The sequence below is a fragment of the Mesoplodon densirostris genome, chromosome 1 (genome assembly GCF_025265405.1).
Source record: "Mesoplodon densirostris isolate mMesDen1 chromosome 1, mMesDen1 primary haplotype, whole genome shotgun sequence".
NCBI classification, from domain to species: Eukaryota; Metazoa; Chordata; class Mammalia; order Artiodactyla; family Ziphiidae; genus Mesoplodon; species Mesoplodon densirostris.
In genome coordinates this window covers 84,494,863-84,521,614 of record NC_082661.1, presented here as the reverse complement: position 1 = coordinate 84,521,614, position 26,752 = coordinate 84,494,863, and the positions used below count along the sequence as shown (strand labels likewise).

Here is a 26,752-nt window from a genome sequence, read left to right as displayed (position 1 = left end):
AACCGACTTGAATCATAGGCATAAATAATTAAAAATCAATCTCTGTGACAAGTCTCAAAGCTAAAGGAAGGAGTGCCTCACTGCTGGAGAGTTATTTGTTTTGCAATTAATAAAGGATGAAAATGTTTGCTTGGAGCATCAGGATTAAAAGTTATGACATTGATGAGAGTATATATTTGAGAATTAATTGGTAGAGGTAGAATTCTTCTTGATAGGATTCCTTAACCAGTTTTTCTGAGTCGTTTCCTTAGTGTATACATATTATTCTGAAAGTAAACTTTTGAAAGTTGCCTTAATGCCCCCTTTTCAGCCCATAAGAAACCATTTATCATGTCCAGTGAATATCCATAATGCACAAAGCGCTCTACTAGTTCTGCCACGTAGTTTTGCTCCATCTAGTAATGCAGTTTTAGATTAGAAAAGCCCTATCGGCTATTTAAATGGAGAAATTACTGAAAACGCTGACGTGCATTATCTGAAACCCACAGCTTTTATAATATACTACCTAGCATCTCAGAGCCAAGATTATTTTACCTAATGGTAACCTTTGTGACGAATCAGAATCGCTTATTGTACGGAAAATGCAGAAAGCAGCAATCCAAATAGGAAAGCGTTTCATAATGGCTCAGGCTCACGCCCAGGGGTTTGAGGAAATCACCTTTCCCCTAAATTGACCAAAAAATATTCAGGCTTAGTGGTGGGTTTGTGGATGTTTACCACATCTAGTTGAATAGCAAATTTGCTGCAATTGAGATTTAAATTACTATACTACAAACTCCACTAGACTTTGTTAAGCCCTGCATTTTGCCACCGTGGTGCGATTTATTTGTAATATTTAGGATGTTTTGTTAGCTTGCAGCCTTGAAACTTCCTTTTTCAGCAAATTCTCAATTTTTCAGGGGCTAAGTGGTTGCCAAGCTCCAATTTTCTTGTTTCTTGTTGAGTCAATTAAGGCTTATTTCTTTTTTCTCTAGATACCTAGTGGAAAAGGTAAAAGGCGCAATATCAAATCAGTCAGTTTGCAATTTGCTGTATTTTTGATTTAAAAGATGGCTGTAGGAGTTGGGCATGACTGATTCGTGTGGAGTTGTGGATTCCAGCTTTCCAGGATGTCTCATTCCCTATCACGCAGATCATTATCAATATGCCTGTCTAAGATCCCATGACCTTCCTCCAGTCTGTCCCAGCCACGAAACCTTTCCTGACAATCCGTGCTTCCTTTTGTGAACATGGAAAAACTGCTTTTGTTAAAAAAGACCCCATGCTGAGAAACTTTATTCTCTAATATCATAGATTGTCAGGAATTTAATTAATTTATTTATTTTTTCTGTACGCGGGCCTCTCACTGCTGTGGCCTCTCCCGTTGCGGAGCACAGGCTCCGGACACACAGGCTCCGCGGCCATGGCTCGCGGGCCCAGCCGCTCCGCGGCATGTGGGATCTTCCGGGATCGGGGCACGAACCCGTGTCCCCTGCATCGGCAGGCGGACTCTTAACCACTGCGCCACCAGGGAAGCCCGTCAGGAATTTAGATGTTTGAAGTCAGTGAGAATGAAACATCCAGTCTTGCCTGGAGGATCCGAGCTATGTGGGTCACTTTAATACAAAGAAGCCTTATTTCCAACCTAGGTGCAGAGTTTCAGGTAAGTGATTTTTGGATGTAACATTCCACATTTATCCTAACTTTATAGTTTCCAAGGAAATTGGACCGTTAGTCTGCTTTTCAGCCCTGACCTACTGATAACCAGCTTACACACAGCCCTTCGTGCATCTATCAAACACTTCATGTTAATTTTACCTAAATTTCTCCCCTTACAAATCCTTCCCTTCTTTAGGGAAGTGCCCAAATAGTTCTTCCAGTGTTCAGGCTCCTCTGCTGCAGCCAATTAATATACCTAACTTGTTGTTCCTGGTTGTCTTTATCAGATGGGCTTTATCACTCTGTAGGAGTCTACCTGTCACTTAACACTTTCTGATTTATACACTGGTTATTTACACATATTTCTCCAATTAGACTGAAAGTGGTCTCAAGTGTAGCATCCACATTTGTTAAATTTACCTGTAGAACATACTTAGAACAGTACTTTGTACTGGTAGTCATTAAAATAATTTAGTGAATGGATGAACACATGAACATTAGAAAAGTGGTGTTTAAATTACAAAACCGAGGAATGATAACTAAGGATACTAGAGACTAAACACACTGACTCTATTAATTTTGTTATGCTCTTATATTTAATTTTGACTGCTTTTTATTGAACTTTTTCCACTTGATGATTAATAAAATATCACTGGGGCAGTTTTTTCCTATTATTTTTAGTATTTATTAAAGTAAACATGTATTTGATGTGTAAGTTTTATTATTAGAGTCTGTTAAATTATTTCAAAGTGATCGTTTCTGTGCTAGGTTCTAACCAACAGCAGAAGCATAATGGCAACCCTGGAGTGTATGAGAAAGAGGCTTAGAACAGCGAACACTGGCTGGGCTTTCAAGGATGAAGAATTCATTCTTATATTTAGTTTTGCTACTAAGTTATTTCTTCAGTACAGCAGTTATTTAAGCTCTTTTAGAGTCAGGGTCATCAATCTATGGCTAAAGTTTGCTGTTGCTTGTTTTTGTAAATAAAGTTTTATTGGAACACAGCTAGGCTCATTAAATTCCATATTGTCTATGGCTGCTTTTTTTTTTTTTTTTTTTTTTGTGGTATGCGGGCCTCTCACTGCTGTGGCCTCCCCCGTTGCGGAGCACAGGCTCCGGATGTGCAGGCTCCGGATGCGCAGGCCCAGCGGCCATGGCCCACGGGCCCAGCCGCTCCGCGGCATATGGGATCCTCCCAGACCGGGGCACGAACCCGTATCCCCTGCATCGGCAGGCGGACTCTCAACCACTGCGCCACCAGGGAGGCCCTATGGCTGCTTTTGCAATACAATGGCAGAGTTGTAACCATATGGCCTGCAAAGCCTGAAATATTTACTCTCTGGCCCTTTACAGAAAAAAAAGACCTGTGATTTTTGCTTTGGGGAATCAGTTATATTCCTTATCTGTAAAATTGAGATAATAATAGCAGCATTATACACATATTAGGTGGAAAATAATGATTTTAAGTTGTAACACTTTACTTTTAAAATGCAGATATATAGAAGCAGAATACATACAAGTATATACTATTTTATTTGCTCTATTTTAATTTCTTCATTGTATTAATACATTTTATTATATACATGAATTAAATGAATGCAAAATTAAGAAAAACTTAAGGGGAATGTTTCTCCATGGAAACAAAGAAAAATTTATTTACCTTCCTGAAATATAAAGCTAGCAAGTCTCTTCTGTTAAAACCCGAGGTGGTGGCTATTGCTGAAAACCACCCTCCCTTCTCCATACTCCTCTTCTGCTTGCTGGATTCTGTCTGTATTTTCCTTACCTGGTACCAGGAATATGCTCGGTCTGATGGGTCAATGAGAATGGTGATGATCTTGGCTTTGGGGACCAGAGAAGCTGCTCTTTTAGGCGCTTCCTCTGAGTGGAAGTAATTGGCGCTCTTCTCAAACAGAAAGTCGGTGGTAACATTAGATGGGACTGGGAAGAAATCCATATACCTAGAAAAGAAATATTTCTCAAAATAAGACTGGTTTATACTCATACCCTGGTGACTGAAGATGTTAAAAATGTCCCACAAACAAAATTCATTTGTTTCCTAAACAAAAGCCTTTTTCTTTAAGGCATTTGTCCCACAAGCCTGTTGGCAAGGAAAAAATATATAGAACACTAATAATGTATTTTGAAAATGCTTTTCTAAATACATTTTCTTTTTGTTCTACTTAATATCAAGAAAAAAAGGTATGGGAGATAAAAATGTATACACAGAGTGATCAAATGGCAATAATAATCAACCTAACTGTATAAAATATATCTAAATGCAGAAATATTTTACAGAGAAAAATGTGAGTGCTCAACCAAGAAGAAAATTTGATCGAAACAAATGATGTGTTCAGTTCAAAGGCATTTTGAAAAATCTTAGACAAAACAGTTTTTACTTTGTCACAAGAAAAAATAATTTCATTCCCACTAATGTATTGTGCTGCTATTATATTCAACTATAAAGTATCAAAGGGCAGAACAGATCTGATATAAACACTGCCCATTTCCTTAATTTTTTCCCATATAGAGCCATTTATATTCTTTAGAAAAATTATAGAAGTTTAAAAAGTATGTGTATATTTTCAGATATAAAATACTATCAAATTTTCCAAGGTCAGGTCCTGTATCCTTAAGTGTGGTGAGAATTCAAATCACCAGCAGAGTGAGCACAGGAATACCTGTAGCCTCAAGCACAGAAAGGTAGGACATAATGGGTTTTGTATAACATTCCATTTGTACAAAATGTCAAATATAAATGAATTCAGCGTATGATAGTAGGTATTTCTAAAGTACCAAGGAACATCTTTAAAGGAAAAGGGGCCTTTTTAGAAAGAACATGCAAATTTAACTTCTAGGGTTTCTTACATTTTATGATAATAGCCACACACTCCACCCACACCTTCTTCAATTCATAAGCCACTATGACTTTGGGTTACCAAGACAAGGTAGTTCAGTAATTACTGAACAAAAGAATCATTAACATTTATGTGACGACTTCTTTTTGCAGTGTGTTGTTTTCAGTCACACAATAAAGCTTCTAGTAGGATTCCAGATGTTACCATATTACAAAGTTTGGCTGATGCAACAAAGTGATGTTTTGAAACTCAGGGCAGTAAAGAAATCCTTTTATGTTTTCTGGAAATTGCCTTGTTGGTGATATATCATTCTGGCATCCCTTTCTTTTAGGGGTAAAGACATATAAACATTTCTGGAAAGTTTGATCTGTTAACTGTTCTGGTGTACACTCTATTTATAGAAAGTGCCATATTTCAGGATACTTTTTTTTTTTAATATCTTCAAATTTCTCTTCTTTTTATTTATTTATTTATTTATTTATTTATTTATTTATTTATTTATTTATTCTCTCTCCCTCCCACCCTCCCTATCCCACCCCTCCAGGCGGTCACAAAGCACCGAGCTGATCTCCCTGTGCTATGCGGCTGCTTCCCACTAGCTATCTACCTTACGTTTGGTAGTGTATATATGTCCATGCTGCTTTTTCACTTTGTCACAGCTTACCCTTCCCCCTCCCCATATCCTCAAGTCCATTCTCAAGTAGGTCTGTGTCTTTATTCCTGTCTTACCCCTATGTTCTTCATGACATTTTTTTTCTTAAATTCCATATATATGTGTCAGCATACAGTATTTGTCTTTCTCTTTCTGACTTACTTCACTCTGTATGACAGACTCTAGGTCCATCCACCTCATTACAAATAGCTCAATTTCGTTTCTTTTTATGGCTGAGTAATATTCCATTGTATATATGTGCCACATCTTCTTTATCCATTCATCCGATTATGGACACTTAGGTTGTTTCCATCTCCGGGCTACTGTAAATAGGGCTGCTATGAACATTTTGGTACATGTCTCTTTTTGAATTATGGTTTTCTCAGGGTATATGCCCAGTAGTGGGATTGCTGGGTCATATGGTAGTTCTATTTGTAGTTTTTTAAGGAACCTCCATACCGTTCTCCATAGTGGCTGTACCAATTCACATTCCCACCAGCAGTGCAAGAGTGTTCCCTTTTTTCCACACCCTCTCCAGCATTTATTGTTTCTAGATTTTTTGATGATGGCCATTCTGACTGGTGTGAGATGATATCTCATTGTAGTTTTGATTTGCATTTCTCTAATGAGTAAAGATGTTGAGCATCCTTTCATGTGTTTGTTGGCAGTCTGTATATCTTCTGTGGAGAAATGTCTATTTAGGTCTCCTGCCCATTTTTGGATTGGGTTGTTTGTTTTTCTGTTATTGAGCTGCCTGAGCTGCTTATAAATTTTGGAGATTAATCCTTTGACAGTTGCTTCATTTGCAAATATTTTCTCCCATTCTGAGGGTTGTCTTTTGGTCTTGTTTATGGTTTCCTTTGCTGTGCAAAAGCTTTGAAGTTTCATTAGGTCCCATGTGTTTATTTTTGTCTTTATTTCCATTTCTCTAGGAGGTGGGTCAAAAAGGATCTTGCTGTGATTTATGTCATAGAGTGTTCTGCCTATGTTTTCCTCTAAGAGTTTGATAGTGTCTGGCCTTACATTTAGGTCTTTAATCCATTTTGAGCTTATTTTTGTGCATGGTGTTAGGGAGTGATCTAATCTCATACTTTTACATGTCCCTGTCCAGTTTTCCCAGCACCACTTATTGAAGAGACTGTCCTTTCTCCACTGTACATTCCTGCCTCCTTTATCAAAGATAAGGTGACCATATGTGCGTGGGTTTATCTCTGGGCTTTCTATCCTGTTCCATTGATCTATCTTTCTGTTTTTGTGCCAGTACCATACTGTCTTGATTACTGTAGCTTTGTAGTATAGTCTGAAGTCATGGAGCCTGATTCCTCCAGCTCCATTTTTCGTTCTCAAGATTGCTTTGGCTATTCGGGGTCTTTTGTGTTTCCATACAAATTGTGAAATTTTTTGCTCTAGTTCTGTGAAAAATGCCATTGGTAGTTTGATAGGGATTGCATTGAATCTGTAGATTACTTTGGGTAGTAGAGTCATTTTCACAATGTTGATTCTTCCAATCCAAGAACATGGTACATCTCTCCATCTATTTGTATCATCTTTAATTTCTTTCATCAGTGTCTTATAATTTTCTGCATACAGGTCTTTTGTCTCCTTAGGTAGGTTTATTCCTAGATATTTTATTCTTTTTGTTGCAATGCTAAGTGGGAGTGTTTCCTTGATTTAACTTTCAGATTTTTCATCATTAGTATATAGGAATGCCAGAGATTTCTGTGCATTAATTTTGTATCCTGCAACTTTACCAAATTCATTGATTAGCTCTATTATTTTTCCGGTAGCATCTTTAGGATTCTCTATGTATAGTATCATGTCATCTGCAAACAGTGACAGCTTTACTTCTTCTTTTCCGATTTGGATTCCTTTTATTTCCTTTTCTTCTCTGATTGCTGTGGCTAAAACTTCCAAAACTATGTTGAATAAGAGTGGTGATAGTGGGCAACCTTGTCTTGTTCCTGATCTTAGTGGAAATGGTTTCAGTTTTTCACCATTGAGGACGATGTTGGCTGTGGGTTTGTCATATATGGCCTTTATTATGTTGAGGAAAGTTCCCTCTATGCCTACTTTCTGGAGGGTTTTTATCATAAATGGGTGTTGAATTTTGTCGAAAGCTTTCTCTGCATCTATTGAGATGATCATATGGTTTTTCTCCTTCAATTTGTTAATATGGTGTATCACGTTGATTGATTTGTGTATATTGAAGAATCCTTGCATTCCTGGAATAAACCCCACTTGATCATGGTGTATGATCCTTTTAATGTGCTGTTGGATTCTGTTTGCTAGTATTTTGTTGAGGATTTTTGCATCTATGTTCATCAGTGATATTGGCCTGTAGTTTTCTTTCTTTGTGACATCTTGTCTGGTTTTGGTATCAGGGTGATGGTGGCCTCGTTGAATGAGTTTGGGAGTGTTCCCCCCTCTGCTATATTTTGGAAGAGTTTGAGAAGGATAGGTGTTAGCTCTTCTCTAAATGCTTGATAGAATTCACCTGTGAAGCCATCTGGTCCTGGGCTTTTGTTTGTTGGAAGATTTTTTATCACAGTTTCAATTTCAGTGCTTGTGATTGGTCTGTTCATATTTTCGATTTCTTCCTGATTCAGTCTTGGCAGGTTGTGCATTTCTAAGAATTGGTCCATTTCTTCCAGGTTGTCCATTTTATTGGCATAGAGTTGCTTGTAGTAATCTCTCATGATCTTTTGTATTTCTGCAGTGTCAGTTGTTACTTCTCCTTTTTCATTTCTAATTCTATTGATTTGAGTCTTCTCCCTTTTTTTCTTGATGAGTCTGGCTAATGGTTTATCAATTTTGTTTATCTTCTCAAAGAACCAGCTTTTAGTTTTATTGATCTTTGCTATCATTTCCTTCATTTCTTTTTTATTTATTTCTGATCTGATTTTTATGATTTCTTTCCTTCTGCTAACTTTGGGATGTTTTTGTTCTTCTTTCTCTAATTGCTTTAGGTGCAAGGTTAGGTTGTTTATTCGAGATGTTTCCTGTTTCTTAAGGTGGGATTGTATTGCTATAAACTTCCCTCTTAGAACTGCTTTTGCTGCATCCCATAGGTTTTGGGTCGTCGTGTCTCCATTGTCATTTGTTTCTAGGTATTTTTTAATTTCCTCTTTGATTTCTTCAGTGATCACTTTGTTATTAAGTAGTGTATTGTTTAGCCTCCATGTGTTTGTAGTTTTTACAGCTCTTTTCCTGTAATTGATATCTAGTCTCATAGCATTGTGGTCGGAAAAGATACTTGATACAATTTCAATTTTCTTAAATTTACCAAGGCTTGATTTGTGACCCAAGATATGATCTATCCTGGAGAGTGTTCCATGAGCAGTTGAGAAAAATGTGTATTCTGTTGTTTTTGGATGGAATGTCCTATAAATATCAATTAAGTCCATCTTGTTTAATGTATCATTTAAAGCTTGTGTTTCCTTATTTATTTTCATTTTGGATGATCTGTCCATTGGTGAAAGTAGGGTGTTAAAGTCCCCTACTATGATTGTGTTACTGTCGATTTCTCCTTTTATGGCTGTTAGTATTTGCCTTATGTATTGAGGTGCTCCTATGTTGGGTGCATAAATATTTACAATTGTTATATCTTCTTCTTGGATCGATCCCTTGATCATTATGTAGTGTCCTTCTTTGTCTCTTCTAGTAGTCTTTATTTTAAAGTCTATTTTGTCTGATATAAGAATTGCTACTCCAGCTTTCTTTTGGTTTCCATTTGCATGGAATATCTTTTTCCATCCCCTTACTTTCAGTCTGTATGTGTCTCTAGGTCTGAAGTGGGTCTCTTGTAGACAGCATATATATGGGTCTTGTTTTTGTATCCATTCAGCCAATCTGTGTCTTTTGGTGGGAGCATTTAGTCCATTTACATTTAAGGTAATTATTGATATGTATGTTCCTATTCCCATTTTCTTAATTGTTTTGGGTTCATTATTGTAGGCCTTTTCCTTCTGTTGTGTTTCTTGCCTAGAGAAGTTCCTTTAGCATTTGTTGTAAAGCTGGTTTGGTGGTGCTGAACTCTCTCAGCTTTTGCTTGTCTGTAAACGTTTTAATTTCTCCATCAAATCTGAATGAGATCCTTGCTGGGTAGAGTAATCTTGGTTGCAGGTTTTTCTCCTTCATCACTTTAATTATGTCCTGCCACTCCCTTCTGGCTTGTAGAGTTTCTTCTGAGAGATCAGCTGTTATCCTGATGGGGATTCCCTTGTGTGTTATTTGTTGTTTTTGCCTTGCTGCTTTTAATAGGATTTCTTTGTGTTTAATTTTTGACAGTTTGATTAATATGTGTCTTGGCATATTTCTCCTTGGATTTATTTTGTATGGGACTCTCTGTGCCTCCTGGACTTGATTAACTATTTCCTTTCCCATATTAGGGAAGTTTTCAACTATAATCTCTTCAAATATTTTCTCAGTCCGTTTCTTTTTCTCTTCTTCTTCTGGAACCCCTATAATTCGAATGTTGGTGCGTTTAATGTTGTCCCAGAGGTCTCTGAGACTGTCCTCTGTTCTTTTCATTCTTTTTTCTTTATTTTGCTGTGCAGCAGTTATTTCCACTATTTTATCTTCCACCTCACTTATCCGTTCTTCTGCCTCAGTTATTCTGCTATTGATCCCATCTAGAGTATTTTTTTTTTTTTTTTTTGCGGTATGCGGGCCTCTCACTGTTGTGGCCTCCCCGTTGCGGAGCACAGGCTCCGGACGCGCAGGCTCCGGACGCGCAGGCTCAGCGGCCATGGCTCACGGGCCATGGCTCACGGGCCCAGCCGCTCCGCGGCATATGGGATCCTCCCAGACCGGGGCACGAACCCGTATCCCCTGCATCGGCAGGCGGACTCTCAACCACTTGCGCCACCAGGGAGGCCCTAGAGTATTTTTTTATTTCATGTATTGTGTTTTTAATCGATGCTTGATTCATCTTTAGTTCTTCTAGGTCCTTGTTAACTGTTTCTTGCATTTTGTCTATTCTATTTCCAAGATTTTGGATCATCTTTACCATCATTATTCTGAATTCTTTTTCAGGTAGACTGCCTATTACCTCTTCATTTGTTAGGTCTGGTGGGTTTTTATCTTGCTCCTTCTCCTGCTGTGTGTTTTTCTGTCTTCGCATTTTGCTTATGTTACTGTGTTTGGGGTCTCCTTTTTGCAGGCTGCAGGTTCGTAGTTCCCGTTGTGTTTGGTGTCTGTCCCCAGTGGCTAAGGTTGGTTTAGTGGGTTGTGTAGACTTCCTGGTGGAGGGGACTAGTGCCTGTGTTCTGGTGGATGAGGGTGGATCTTGTCCTTCTGGTGGGCAGGTCCACGTCTGGTGGTGTGTTTTGGGGTGTCTGCGGACTTTTTATGATTTTAGGCAGCCTCTCTGCTAATGGGTGGGGTTGTGTTCCTGTCTTGCTAGTTGTTTGGCATAGGGTGTCCAGCACTGTAGCTTGCTGGTCGTTGAGTGAAGCTGGGTGCTGGTGTTGAGATGGAGATCTCTGGAAGATTTTCGCCGTTTGATATTATGTGGAGCTGGGAGGTCTCTTGTGGACCAGTGTCCTGAAGTTGGCTCTCCCACCTCAGAGGCACAGCACTGACTCCTGGCCCCTCAATTTGGGATGATTTGTTGTCTATTCATGTATTCCACAGATGCAGGGTACATCAAGTTGATTGTGGAGCTTTAATCCGCTGCTTCTGAGGCTGCTGGGAGAGGTTTCCCTTTCTCTTCTTTGTTCTCACAGCTCCTGGGTCTCAGCTTTGGATTTGGCCCCGCCTCTGCGTGTAAGTCGCCGGAGGGCGTCTGTTCTTCGCTCAGACAGGACAGGGCTAAAGGAGCAGCCACTTCGGGGACTCTGGCTCACTCAGGCCGGGCGGGAGGGAGGGGCACGGAGTGCGGGGCGAGCCTGCAGCGGCAGAGGTCGGCGTGACGTTGCACCACCCCGAGGCGCGCCGTGCGTTCTCCCAGGGAAGCCGCCCCTGGATCTCGGGACCCCTGCAGTGGCGGGCTGCACAGGCTCCCGGAAGGGCGGTGTGGACAGTGACCTGCGCTCGCACACTGGCCTCCCGGCGGCGGCAGCAGCAGCAGCCCCAGCGTCCCACGCCCGTCACTGGGCTCCGCGCTTTCAGTCTTGACTCGCGCCCGTCTGTGGAGCCCCTTTAAGCAGCGCTCTTAATTCCCTCTCCTCGTGCACCAGGAAACCAAGAGGGAAGAAAAAGTCTCTTGCCTCTTTGGCAGCTCCAGAGTTTTCCCGGACTCCCTGCCGGCTAGCTGTGGCACACCAGCCCCCTTCTGGCTGAGTTCTCGCCGCCAGCCCCAGTCCTCTCCCTGCGCTCTGACCGAAGCCCGAGCCTCAGCTTCCAGCGCCGCCTGCCCCGGCAGGCGAGCAGACAAGCCTCTCGGGCTGGTGAGTGCCGCTCGGCACCAATCCTCTGTGCGGGAATCTCTCCGCTTTGCCCTACCCAGGTATGTGGGGAGTTTCTTGCCTTTTGGGAGGTCTGGGGTCTTCTGCCAGCATTCAGTAGGTGTTCTGTAGGAGTTGTTCCATGTGTAGCTGTATTTCTGGTGTATCCGTGGGGAGGAAGCCAGGACACTTTTTAATTTAGATGCCCACACTTGTTCCAGGGGTGCTAAGGTTATATCAGGTGTCTAGTGGTATCTTATTTGGTCCAAGCTTGTCTCAAGCTTGCTTATTCTCAGCAAGGGTCCAAGAATCACAAAAGAAGGGCAGGATAACTTTTAATTTCTAAAAACTGTACCACCTTCCCAGTAGTCCTCCATACCTATAACACTTTGGGCCTTGAAAACTTCCTCCAGCAGTTCTGGATCTTGGACCCACAAGGCTCCAGAGGCGCACAGAGAAAGCAGGGGCCAGTTCCTGTTTGCCTACATGCCCATGTTTTTTCTAATATAGTGGCTGGTAGTAATAAGCACTTGAAAAATGTTTGATGAATTCATAAGAAAGTAAAGAATTCAGCTTCATATTTCCAGGGTGGAAATACGTCCACGTTTGGAATATGAATTCAGGTTATTCAAAGAATTGGTGAGCAAACTAGAGTGGTTTAACAATATGTAGGTTAAAAGCGAATGCTGGCCTCATTTAAGCTTTGCTACTCCCATAACAGCTCAGCGATTTTTTTCAACTGAAAGACATGATTTTTTGCAGCACTCCACATTTATTTGTTTCTTGGGTTGACCCTGTATTTTTACGTGATTTTACTCAAAGCCAAATTAAGATGTTTAGAGGTTCCAAGTGTTAACAGGATTTTATGGCTCTCCATGTGCCACTTCAACCATCCACTGCCTCCCCAGGTAATTATAAAAAATAACACCAAACCATGAAACATAAAACTTAACTGTATGCATAAATCAAACATTTTTCTTAGAGATTCTGATCACAAATCTTGGCTATTTAATCAAAGATGGAGTTTTCTCATTTTCATTTGCCCTGCTTTGCTTGTGCCCTAAGCCTGTGTTTAGGCTGCCTGTTAGTTAGGGCAGCCCTGGTTTTGCCCAGTTCTCCAAGAAGAGCAGATCCATGTATCCAGATTAACTAACTGTGCCTGAGCTTCTGTAAGTGACCTTGGCATGCTGAGACACATAATCTTCAACCTTGTGGCTCTGTGGTCCTAAAGGGACTGCTGAGGTGCTGATGCTTCAGGGAGGGGTAAGGCCAGACCGAAGACTGAATACACTGATGTCTTTGAGAGCAAAGCTCTAGTTATTGCTAATAGATTGACATTTGCAGTTACCATTATTTGCTCTTTGTGTTAACTGCTTTTTATAAACACACAATTGTCAATCAAAAGTGTTTACAATTGGGGTATTTTAGTGAGTTATAATTAAAATCTTTAATTGTCTTTAGTTTTCTACTTATTTATGCCATCTTTTTGTAGACTACTAAGGGACTTTTCATTTCTGTTATAGTGCCTGTACACATTACTGTCTAAGAACACCTTTTTTTTTTTTCGGTACGTGGCCCTCTCACTGTTGTGGCCTCTCCCATTGTGGAGCACAGGCTCTGGATGCGCAGGCTCAGTGGCCATGGCTCATGGGCCCAGCCGCTCCGCGGCATGTGGGATCTTCCTGGACCGGGGCACGAACCCGTGTCCCCTGCATCGGCAGGCGGACTCTCAACCACTGCGCCACCAGGGAAGCCCAGCTTTTTTTTTTTTTAATTGAATATTCTCACAGATATTCTTAAGTCCCAGGGAATCCAAGTATTATTATTATTTTTTAATTTATTTATTTATTTTTGGCTGTGTTGGGTCTTCGTTTCTGTGTGAGGGCTTTCTCTAGTTATGGCGAGTGGGGGCCACTCTTCATCGCAGTGCACGGGCCTCTCACTGTCGCGGCCTCTCTTGTTTCGGAGCACAGGCTCCAGACGCGCAGGCTCAGTAGCTGTGGCGCACGGGCTTAGTTGCTCAGTGGCATGTGGGATCTTCCCAGACCAGGGCTCGAACCCATGTCCCCTGCATTGGCAGGCAGATTCTCAACCACTGCACCACCAGGGAAGCCCTCTAAGTATTATTGAATTCCTCTCCACGTCCAAAGCAGTTTTTAATCACCCCCTTTAGTCCTGATGTGAACTGTATGTAAGCATGTATATTGATATTTGAGTCAGTGGGAAAATAGTGGCTGAAGTAGTTGATGGGTTTCTTGATTCTCACAGTTGTTATTTAACACTACTGCAATTAATCAATATCAAGCACTGTACTGAAGAATTCGCAGGGAAATATATAACAATTAGAATATATGTAAATCCTAGTAGGTGCTTAACTTATACTCAATCCATTTCTTCAGCTTTCCGTTTGGATGGCTCACAAGCAAAACTTGAGGGGGTTGATACATATAAAACAGAGATTATGTGATTTGACAACAGAAGTTAATATACACCTTTTTGCTAAACTACATGCAGAATGTTTATGTTCATGCTCTAGAGTTACTGTAAGAATTTACTCTTTTATACCACTTTCTGCCCAGAATTTATATCTTAAAAGAAAGACTTCTAGATACATTTTATGATTAACATGTCTGTTTGCAACATTTATTCCTGCTCCATCACATATTTTGTGTATATTGACATTTTAACTTTTAATTTTAATTTAACTCTTTTACTTAGATGGTTGATATGGTTCTAATTTCAAAGGCCAAAAATTAAATTTTGTATACTGTTGATAGCTTTTTTATAGCTTTCACTACTCATAAAATGCATACACATTTCTAGTTCTATTTATTTACCTTTTGTACCAAAGTAAAAATTGAAAATTATATATGTGAACTGTAGCATCACTTAAATGCAAAGTGCACAAGAACAGAAAGTTATGAAAGTGTTTTCTTAAGCGTAGAGAGAAATGAAATTCCCGTGTATTAGGTATTTCTCTGAATTTTTATCTGTAATTACCATCAAATATAATTAATGCAAATTAAAATTACCTGTAAGTCTCTTGAGGCGACAAGTCCCTTCATAACCTGAGAAAAAGTTTGTTACGAATAATTTACATGCTCCTTCTATTCAATCAGTTTCTAAGGCATGGAGGATGACTTTTATTTGTGGCTACAAACTTAAATGTTTATTATTATAAGCGCTAATTTTATACTGTGCACAGTACATATACTTTTAGATTTATACTAATAACCCATCTTACCAATCAATCCCCCTGTGGTAGTTATTTCTATTAAAGAACTGTACCTCCTCAAAGGTTTTTGGGCTGGGGGAGTTACTAAGGATGGAAGGATGCATAACCAGGAACAAATACAAAGCAGTGGTTCCTGAAAAGATAATAGAGGTTCAGAGATTAATTAAACAAAAACACAGTTTCCTATTATTAGCATTTCAAAGTCATTAATAAACTAAGTGTTTCAATGATCCAAACAGATACATGTAAATACTCCTTGAAATAAATTGAATAGATAACCAGCATCTTAAAAGAAGCAAATTCTAAAAAATGAGGACAGTGTGATGTGAGAAAAGGCCTGTGCAGGAACTGGGAGAACTGGCTTTTGACCTCAGTTCAGTCACTGACTTGGTCTGTGTCTTCGGCTTTTAGCTTCTTTGTCTTGACTTATTAGTGGAAAATCTCCTGCCTTGATTATTTCCTAGGCCTTCTCTGAGGACAAAAAGACATATTGTATCTGAAGATATTTTGATATTAATAAAGTACCATATAAATGAAAGCTATCATTATTTAATATGAGATGTTACGTTATCAAATTAATACTTGGGTTTCCCTATAAAGTTCTTCCTGAGGCCTATGAAAGCTTATTAATTTGAGACAGAATTTAAACTTTTAACCAGTTTAAGTTTGAATGCATTTACATACCTCTAAAAAGTAGTGCCAAAATTGTTTAAATTGCTAAATTTGAAAAAAAATTGGTGCCCTTTGTTAGTGACATGACAAAATTTGCATTTTTGGGAAGAGAATGGCACATCACAGGTACTCATATAGATTTGTTAAAATAACTGTCAACAGCAATATTCTCTAAAACAATGAATTGGAAGAGGCAGTGTTCCTAGATTATATCTGAGCCAAACAATGAATATTTTATCTACAATCACAGATAACCTATGATATACAAGGTAAAAATGTTCTTCACAAACTTGACTTAAAACAGTGCTTCTCAAACTTTAGCGTGCATCATATTCACCTGGAGGCTATTTAAAACAGAGAGCTGGGCTCTAGCCCAGTTTCTGATTTAGTACACTTTGAGAATCACTGACTTAGAAGAAATATGGGACAAAATCTAAAACTTATTGGGAAAAAAAATGTTCCATTACTTGGAATCCATAGTAAAGCTTGCTAGAGCATGATCTTTATTTATTTATTTATTTATTTATTTAATAAATTTATTTATTTTTAAATTTTTGTATGCGTTGGGTCTTCGTTGCTGTGCTCAGGCGTTCTTTAGTTGCTGCGAGCAGGGGCTACTCTTCGTTGCGGTGCGTGGGCTTCTCATCACGGTGGCTTCTCTCGTTGCAGAGCACGGGCTCTAGGCACGTGGGCTTCAGTAGTTATGGCACATGGGCTCTAGAGCGCAGGCTCAGTAGTTGTGGCGCACAGGCTTAGTTGCTCTGCGGCATGTGGGATCTTCCCAGACCAGGGATTGAACCCGTGTCCCCTGCATTGGCAGGCGGATTCTTAACCACTGGGCCACCAGGGAAGTCCTAGAGCATGATCTTTAGAGTCCGATAACTTCTAGGATCAAGAGTTTTATTTCCAGCACTTACCAGCTGTGTGAACTTGAACAAAAATATCTAACCTGAGTCTTAGTTTTCTTATCTGTGTAGTGGGGAAGAAAATACTTAGCTATCAGGGCTCTCTGAGGGTCAAGTGAGATAATCTACATGAAAGTTACCTAAATAGCTCCATATCTAAATATTAGTAAGGTATTTTTAAAAATAATTTTATTGAGATAGAGTTCAGTAATGCATTTTTTAAAAATTGAAAAGAATATAGTATTTGTAAAGACAGAAAGAATAGCTATTACAATGTGAAAAAAGAAAATAGATTAATTCCATTATCAGATCAACTGATAACATTCTTTTCTGAATTTTATTTTTGAGAATTGTATTAAATCATGTTATTTGCTTTTAATAGCATGATGAGCATTAATAAGACAAAAAATGAATAAGATCTAATCATTTGTATAGTCGGTAAAAGGCATACTGTAATTTATCAGTGGTCAAAAAATTGTTAAGTTGTGGTGTTTGAATTCTGTCTTTATCTACTCATATTCTTGGGTCTGAATAAACTGTCCTGTGTGTTTGTGTGTGTGTGTGTGTGTGTGTGTGTGTGTATCTCAACTGCATAATCATAGTCACACATGTTCAAAAAAAGCTTCAGTTTTTATATTTGTTAGTTTCAACACTAAAAATATTTGAATATCCAGATGACTATACATCCATGCAAAATTATTCAGAAAAATACTTTTGGCAAAACTAAAGATAAAAATGAAGCTAGGGCCTCCCTGGTGGCGCAGTGGTTGAGAGTCCGCCTGCCGATGCAGGGGATACGGGTTCGTGCCCCGGTCTGGGAGGATCCCATATGCCGCGGAGCGGCTGGGCCCGTGAGCCATGGCCGCTGGGCCTGCGCGTCCGGAGCCTGTGCTCCGCAACGGGAGAGGCCACAGCAGTGAGAGGCCCGCATACCGCAAAAAAAAAAAAAAAAAATGAAGCTAATTAATTTTTATGGAACTGATATAAGAAGATATGTTTACCCATTTAAAAAATAATCTCATAAAATATCGATATAGGGCTTCCCTGGTGGCGCAGTGGTTGAGAGTCTGCTTGCCGATGCAGGGGACACGGGTTTGTGCCACAGCAGTGAGAGGCCCGCATACCGCAATAAAAAAAAAAAATCAATATATACAACAATATGGATGAATCTCAAAAGCAATATGCTAAGTGAAAGAAGTCCAACACAAAAGGTTACATATTTTATGATTCCATTTATGTGAAATTCTAGAAAAGGCAAAACTATAGTGGCGGAAAGGGGCTGTGGCTGAGGATGGGGGAGAAAAAGACATGGAGATCACGGAAAAGACTCTGACAAGTACAGGTTTCTGGTAACTGACTATACTGCTGAACTGAATGAATAAACATTTTCAGAACTCTAATAGAAAACTAATGAATTCATAAAAGTGCTAACAAAAGATCAAGATAAAAAAAATTAATTACATGGGACTGAGTGAACTGATAGGATGATTATAATTTTTGTGACTTTCTGTTTGAATTAAAAAAAAAAATCCCACAAGGACTCAGAAGAAAAAGACATGGAGAAACTTTTTAGGGAGACAGAAGTGTTCTAAATCTTTAATGTTGTAGTGGTTATACCACTGTGTGCAATTTCTAAAATTCATCAAACTGTGCATTTAAAATGGGTGAATTTTACTGTGTGTAAATTATACCTCTATAAAACTGGGAAAAAATTCAATTTCTATAAAAAGGAGATAAAAATCCCCTTCCAAAGGTAAATGTCATCTACAAATTGTAACATAAACATTTGGAAACCCAGATGAGTTGAAGATGACAAGTAATTATGTCATCTAACTATGATATTAAAATGTCTGCATATCTAGCACAACACAAGAGGAAGCATATCCTGCAGGGCTTTCTGAGGCAAACTTGATCTGCCAAGCTTCAGAGAGATGTGATTTGTTAATGACAAAGCTATGTGATGACAGTGGGAGTTCGCTAAAGAGACTTTAAATGTCTTTCTAGTTGCTTCTTGACTTTAAATAGATAAGGACAAGCGAAATAAATAAGGATAAAAGAACTATTTGTCATATTTATTATTGTTTTCAGATTGATATTTGTAAATGGGACTAAGAGAAAACGAATAGGCTAAACTTACTGTGTGCATTACGTAGAATTCTCCCCAGTTATTTCTAGAGAAATGAGGAAAGGGAATGTATTCCCCTTAGGAAGGGTTGAAATGGCTGTTTTCGGTGAAGCTAGAAATGAAAAGCCCCAAATAATTCATCATGCAGGATACAGCTTGAATGTCCGGCATTTTAAAGCTTCCACTGGGCTTCATTTTAATAACGATTCTTACAGAGACAAGAAGTTTAAGGGAAAAAATTGCACACCAATTTAAGAAAAGGTGCCAAAGATTTCTCCTGGGTATGAATAAATATCTTTCTTAGCACAAAGTTTTGTTTACGTCTAGGAATTCTGCTTGTCAAACATCTTTTATAGACTTTTAGAAAATAGTCATTTCTGCAAGAAATAGTCTAGAAATAAACTATATCAGGAAAATGGCAGGAAGAGGCTAAATTTCCAGAAGAGTTATAGGTACTTACATGTGTCCATTTTGACTTTTGATGAAATCCTGTCAGTCACTCTCCAAACACATGATTAGTTTTGATTTTAGAAATGTTAATAACACCACTTTTCAATTAAGGTCTTTGGAAAAAACATAACTTTTGCCACCACATTGACTGCTGGATATTCAAACTGTGTGACATCTATTTTCATCCTTTTTACTTTAAAAAACACATTATTGAGCTAAACAAAGATTACGTCGGAGAATAAAATGTTATTCATTCATCAATATTTATAGGCAGTTTGAGAAGTCATTGTGACATGAATTCACTGTCTTCTCATCAGGATTTTTACAGTTTGGTTAATTATAACAAAAATTTCTCACCAGTTTTCTGGGGTCCTATTACCAAGAATTTTGGTAAGCGATCACAGGTTTTTTCTTTAGACCAAATGTCTCTGTGGCGTTTGTCATCACAAGGATTCTAAACAGGAGAAGAAAATAGAGATGTATTTTTGTGGGTGCCCATTGTGTGCTAGAGTGTTTCAACTTCTGTCCTTGAAAAGATATCCCAGGAAACAAGGCTATGTGTCTCCTTCTTTTAGTGAAAGTCTTGAAGTGGCATCATGGAAGATTTCAAAGAACTCCTTTCCATACTGAAGTTGAGTGCCTACTGAGGAGGTGAGGGAGGGGAGACATTTCCATTATGGGAAAACAGCTTCATAGCACTGCAGGTTTAATATTTTTTCTGCTATTGGCAGTTCTATGTCTTAATTGTGGGTGTGTGGTTTAAGTTTTAAAATAATGAGCTTGTTGGGCAGAGTCTGTGCTTGCGCTAACCTAAAAGAAGATACATTCTCAGCATTCAATAAGTAACTGAAATTTAAGGTGTCAGACTTTTATTCTAAGTAACTTTGAGCTTTTGTGCTATGCTTTTAAAGGGAGATGGATCTGGCTGTAATAATATTTAAAGAGACAGCAGATTCCTTTCAGCTGCCTTCAAAGGTCAGTAAATGTATGTCTAAAACTATAACTTTACAGACTGTGATACTAAAAAGCACTAAATTTCAGTGAACGGGTAAAATGAGGGTGAATTACTACCTTAGGGAATCTGCTTTTGGTCTATAGTAGTTAAACCAAACCCACTGTGCAAGATGTATCTAGAACATCCTTAATTTTAACCTCTAAGTGCATATTATGTAAAGAATTAACAGCACCTTTTAATATTATTCAGGAATAGGCAAACAGGACAACACTCTACTTTTATTCAACTAACACTATAGATACGTGCAGTTAAATAAACCTGCTTATTTAGCATAAGCAACAGATTTTAAGATTAAAGTAAGGGTATTCTTTTTGGCTGTTGGTTTAGAAAAAAAGTGGTTTGACCTGAAATAATAATGATTTCAGTTTAAAAATAAGGTGTTAAATTAGCAGGAAAGTTTCATGTCTTTCCAGTGGCTAACACCAGGTGATGTTCTGTAGTGGTTAACATAAAAAGATGGGTGTTTTAAAATCTTAACTGCAAAATAATATGCAGTGATAATTTTATAACCACCAACTTTAACCTACTAAAATGTGTAGTTACGTTTCTTCTTGGGGTTATCTGTTTGTGCCCAGGAGGTAATTAGCTCAAGTTCAGAGCTAAATGAATAGAATATAAGTGCAGAGCTTACTGTAACTTCAATCTGTGAAATTTACTGAATTCTGCTTCTGAAGATCATTATTATTATACCATCAGCTCTGTCAGTAACTCTCATTTAGAACATTGATTCAGAGCGCAGTGGCCTGGAATTCTTTCCCACTCTGTCACATAGCAGCTGTATGACCTTGCTTAAGTGTCTCAGCCTTTCTGTGCCCCAGTTTCTTCATCTGTAAAATGGCGATAATAACTATACCTATCTCAAAGGGTAGTTGTGAGGATTAAATGAATGAACATATGTAAAGAACCCAGTCAGACGTGTAATAAGCACTATGTAGTTATTTGCTAAAGATTATTACTTTCTCCAGATCATGGTGTGGGGAATCTAAGCTCAAAGTATGTTTTTGCAATTCTAGACACATGAGAGTATAAGCTTTGAAATCTGGCTCATGCCTGGAACAGTTTGAATATGCCATGTTTATGTGACATTTTCTCTTAAGAAGCTCAGTGATTTTGCCACTAAACACTTTCCTCATGTCCAAAGTAATTCCCGATAATACTTTTGAAAGCTGACTATATTCTGCAGCTGCTGGTGTACCTCGTGGTTCAGAAGCAGATGTCAGTTCTGAACTCTTCTCACCTACCCCTGTAATGTCATTTAGTCATGAGAGGTGATGTGCTCAAGGCTGACCAGCTGGCTACCTGTCTAACACACGCCTAAACCATCTTCTGCTCTTTCAGCCTATTGCAATCTGCAAATTGATCCCTCAATCCTGATTCAAAACATTATATCCACTGAACATCTCACTGAGCTTTCAGAATTCCATAGTTTCTAATGGGCACAGGAACAGAGAATATGGCCCACTATGAAGTTTCTCAAATCTACTAACGTACAAAACGTACGTTATTTTTTCCCCAGGATGTCTTCACTTTTCAGATTTGGATTACCTCATGAAACTCCAAGATATGTTTGTGGGATTCATTAATAATACCAATCATTGACCCAATCTTACCTGCCAGAGAGGGTCTTTTTGATCAGGAAAGAGCTCAAAATATTTATGAGCCAGCTGCACTGGAGGCAGAGTCTGAAGTCGTAAGTTGGTCCAGCTCTGCACGAAGTTGGCTAGATTGACAAATGTATATAATCCTAGTCGGTCATTCCCATAGTTAGACAAATGGGTCATGAAAATGCTGATCTGGAAAAGGCAAATGAACTTCAATGTAAACACAAGTTATTTTAACCCTGGGGGCAGTGCAATCACAGCAATGCTAGTTTTTCTTAAGAAGTCTTTGCACAGGGTTTCAGTTCATGAAATGTTTTTGAATTTTGGACATATCTCAAATACTCTCACTATATTAATGCACTCTGGAGGATGTGTTATTAAAAAAATGAGCATTTTTTTCCTAAGGTTTTAATGTATTTCATGACAAAAAATGAGTCTAACTGCCATAGACCCACGTTGGTGCAATTCAACTGATGCCGAATAACACATCCTAGATGTTCACACATAGTGGCTTCATGATATGTGAACTATTCCAAATTTGAGGCAGCAGGAGGTTGGGATTTTGTAATTTCAATCAACTTAATCTGATTTGTAACATAGTATGTAGAATTAATGGATATAATAATCAATGAATTGTGATTATTAGCATTAACTGAATATCCTCTGATTTGTATTTATTAGAGGCCATAATGACAAAAAACTAGTGAATGAATTTTTACTAAAAGAACTATCAACTATTTTCCATCAATGACACTCTGAAACCCTTTTCCATATTTATTGAGTCTACTGTTTCCAATATCAAATACCTCCTTTAAGAAAAGTTTTCAGTGCTCAGCTAGATAAACTATTTAAACTATTCCTATGGAAGCAGGTGTCCTAGATTGAATCCACCCATTGAAAAAAAATTATAGCAAACATGGGGATCTTTTTATAATAAAATAAATTTGAATTCTTTAGGTTTAGTTAAATTGGTCAGGAATGTAGAATGGGCTTTTTTTGTTTGTTTTTTTTGTTTTTGTTTTTTTGCGGTCCGCGGGCCTCTCACTGTTGTGGCCTCTCCCATTGCGGAGCACAGGCTCCAGACGCGCAGGCTCAGCGGCCATGGCTCACGGGCCCAGCCGCTCAGCAGCATGTAGGATCTTCCCGGACCGGGTCACGAACCCGCGTCCCCTGCATCGGCAAGCGGACTCTCAACCACTGCGCCACCAGGGAAGCCCAGAATGGGCATTTTTAAAGCTACTGCTTAAAGTGAATGCAAATAGCTTTTGTTGGTTAGTGTTGACAAATGGAAATAATTCTGCATGAGATTTTCAATGGCAATGAAAACCACTGTGGCATTTATGCTGCTATAAAGAGATCATAAACGTAATTCATGGGATAATAGTATGCTCCTAAAATATATAATGTCATATGAATGAATAGTAATAATGGTTATTATAATCATCATAATAATGAATATAATAGGTTCATTCATTAAGAGACTGGCTGAGAGAAGTATTTAAGAAAATTTATTGAGGTTAAGTGGCAGAGATGAGAGAAAGTTCTGATATAAAAAATCAGAAAAAATATAATTACTTACAACTATGAATAAAAGGAAGCAGTAATATCCTATATTATATAGAACAAATCACAGACTTTAACATGAAAAGCTTCAAGTGTGATCAAGAATATTTAATCATGTGTCTATTCACTCTGCCTGACTATATTTTAAAATCTTAGAACTTTCACAGACAAAATACTTTAAGGGTGATTTTAAATAGCTACCAGCAGACTGATGCAGTCATGGAATTGATAAGTAAGACTTTTACCATTTGGGGTATTTGTGAAAAATGAGACTTTTAAAACCTAACCTTCTGGTTATTTTTTATAGTAGGTTCAATTGTTTGACCTTTCTCACCCCCTCCTTTGTTTCCTCCAAAATTTATCAAAACAGTAGTCTATTGTGAGATTTAAGAAAATCATACTTAAATTTGGAAGTTCTTTCCTGATAACCATTCGAAGCAGTCTTTCATCATTTGTTTTATATGCTACATTTTTCAGTGTGGCCCAATTACAATGGCAAAATGATACTTCAAGTGTCTTTCTATTAAATTTTTTTCATACAATGTAAAAATAATATGTTAACCTAGTTAGCCACTAATTCAAATTTATCGCTTTATTTTTCTGAAAGATTTATCAAAAAATCTGTGTCTATATTTCACCTTAATATCTGCATTGGACAGAAAATGAAAAACTTAGAGATACTGTTTGACTTTCTGATACTAATACATTTGACATCCCTTTGAATTTACTTTTCAACCTTGGAAAGCATTTTATGCTGTGACATTTAAAGCAGAGTGCCACTTTTTTACTTGTATGAGTGTAGAAAGTAAAACATGCTTCTCTCTCTGGTAAAAACAGAAGTGGCCCAAAGTGAGTATGAGATGGTTGATGACATTGCTTTTGCTGAAACTGAACCTGACTGGCAAGAATTAAGGTAATACTTATAAGATGTTGTACTTAATCCTGTAAAAGAAAAGCTACTTAACCTCCAACCAGGGAAACTTTCCTAGGTTTTCAATTCTATTTTTGTATATCAACTTTAACATAATACAAAGTGTACCCTAAGCAAAAGTACTGCTTCAAAGTGATGGTTTTGTAATGCATGTCACCTCATGACACTTTTAGGCTTTGGACTCAAGCCTGGGATTTGTTTTGTGCTCCTAAAGAAATACAAGGCCATAAAAGGAATATATAATTGTTCAGGACATAAAACACTTCAATTTCTTTTTAAACTTTTATTGGGGGGGTGAATCACAATATTCTCTCTACACATGGAACATTGTACATATCTTTTGCTGAACATGTCACCTCTCCAAGTTTTCTTATTATTTTTGTTAGGAAGGTATGCACAACAAGCATCAGCACAGGTGGGAACAGATGTATAAAGAGAAGGTTTTGGTCAAAAATTAGCTTGCTTTCCAAATAGTATTTCTTCTTCTGTTCTAATCTGTGACAACTATAGTGTCACCTTACTTCTTGGCACTTCCTCATCTGACAACAATGTCTGCATGGAATAGAAAGAAACAAAGAAGCAGCTTGAAAAGGTTGCTATTTCAGGGAAAGTAGATATTAGTCGTTTCCTAAAGAAGATGCCTTTATAATTTTAAGAGTGTTTCAGAACTAAGGGGTTTTGTTTTGTTTTTTAAAAAAGGATTGAATGTGTCAAAATAAGTTATCTTTACATGCAGAATCCAGTGAGAAGGAAAATGTCAAAAGAAGTTACAATTGCATTTCTATAACAGTTTTTTGCTGTAAGCAAACTGCAAGCAATTCTCCTTGTTACCCAAAAGACTAATCAGCTGCTTAAAACTCAAATCATTGGAAACTGCCAAAGACATAAAGTTTATCTGATTAACAGCTGAAAAAAATTCTAGCCCGATAAACATAGTATTGTATAACAAGATACTTATCTATGATTTTTTTCTATAAGAGGCAAATGGTAAATGCCAAATATCTTATATACTGGCATTTATGAGAAAGGAAACAGATACCAGTTGTAAAAGTATGGCTAAGAGAAAGATGTGGGAAGCTTTATCTATACTTTCCAGCCTCTGATAAGTTCCAGGTATTGGAGATGGATGAATCACTACCAAGAAGAATAAGGAGCGAAACATGGGTCCTGGTGCAAAAGCAGTTGACAATGCAGTAATTATTCTGTTTGTTTTGAGAAGGTCGGGGGGAGGGGAGAGGAAGTTAGGGTATAAAAAAGTATGTTATAATATTTGCTATAAACTATGCCATTTATGACCATGCTGCTTAGTTAAAATCCACAAACATTTTTCTTATCCTATTTGCCAGATGCTCCGATTGGTTCTGGAGGGGTGCAAATATAAATATGATGCTCATTCTTTTTAAGTCTTTTTTGTGAAAAAATTTAGAATTCAAAAGACACAAAAGAGTTTACAGTGAAAAAACTTTTTCCTCCTACCTCCATCCTTTAGCCAACCAATTTTGTTTTGTTTGGTATCCTTCCAGGTGACCAAAGGTTCAAAAGCCTTAGCATATATACAGATCACCTAGGAAGTTTATAAAAGTTCAGATCACCAGGTCTTACACTCAGAGATTCTGATTTTCTAGATCTGGAGGGTGGCCTTGTACCTGCATTTTAGAGGATCATCCCTAGTTGTCCAGATGCAGGTGCCACTGGAATATGATTTGAGGAAAACTGGCCAGACCCATTGTTTATTCCCATAGAAAAGATTTTTTTTTTTTTTGTTCACCAAAAGCCATCAGCTTTTCTGTAGTGATCCTTTTGAATACATTTAAAAAAAAAACATGTAAAGTTTATGAATATTTTGATGTTCTAGGCTTAGAGCTAACCATGGCACAAAGAACAATTTGGTAAGTGCCCTTGGCTTTGCCTTTGGAGGGCTTCTGCACTGCTGACGTATGTGTAGAGACACAAAAGAGAACTGGTCCGTATAGACATGCGCAATTGGTTCCTAAATCCCCTTCAATCCTGTGTTGTTGTTTTTTTACCAAAGCAAAATTCTTCTCTGTTTCCTCATGTACCTCTCAGATACATATTGTCTTATAACTTCTCTATTTAATAGGCTGCTTTTCATGTTCATTTTTACTTTATTTCATAGCATTTAAAATATTGTCTGGAAGAGGACAGGCATACTGTAATTAACTTCTTTAGGGGAAAAATAAGGAAAACAGTTTATTTTTTATGGGGTAGTGATCAAACTGTGGAAGTTTTATTACCATGAAAAATATATGAGTTTCACCACTGTCAAGAATGGTACTTCATTGCATGAGTTTGTCTCTTTCTGGAAAATAAGCTAAAAATTCTGAGGAGAAGACTCTTCTAATGAGGCATTGGGCCTGAACCTCCAATTCTATAATTTCCCAGTTCAAACCATCTAATAGTTCCTCACTGCTTTCTGAACTAAGTAAAATTCAGGATGTCATCCTAAATTACACCATCATCTCAGGTTACCTTTCCAATCTTATCTGTGCTCCGGGTACCAGTCAGTTGCTTTGCTTACTGCTCCCCAGTGTTCCCTAGACTCACCTACCTCAATGCTTTGTTTATGCAGTTTCTTCTCTCTAGAATACACTGCCTCACTTTTCTACTTCTGTCTGTCCTAGGTATCCACAGGGTCACGTCTACCTTTTCAGATCTTTCGAGGCAAATGAAATCTTTAATAAATTTGAGCCTCAGAGCATT

The 26,752-nt window shown here is 38.1% G+C and overlaps 1 protein-coding gene across 1 annotated transcript in view; it reads right to left on the bottom strand.

Moving 5' to 3' along the window:
* Positions 1 to 26,752, bottom strand: part of LOC132483448 (bifunctional heparan sulfate N-deacetylase/N-sulfotransferase 3) — a 153,133-nt gene that overhangs the window by 17,544 nt on the left and 108,837 nt on the right. Inside the window, exons 6-9 of the mRNA XM_060088733.1 lie at positions 21,547 to 21,729; positions 19,279 to 19,375; positions 14,779 to 14,902; positions 3,425 to 3,599 (exon numbers count right to left, since the gene is read on the bottom strand). Coding sequence (XP_059944716.1) covers positions 3,425 to 3,599; positions 14,779 to 14,902; positions 19,279 to 19,375; positions 21,547 to 21,729 — 579 coding nt within the window. The remainder of the gene's footprint in view (positions 1 to 3,424; positions 3,600 to 14,778; positions 14,903 to 19,278; positions 19,376 to 21,546; positions 21,730 to 26,752) is intronic.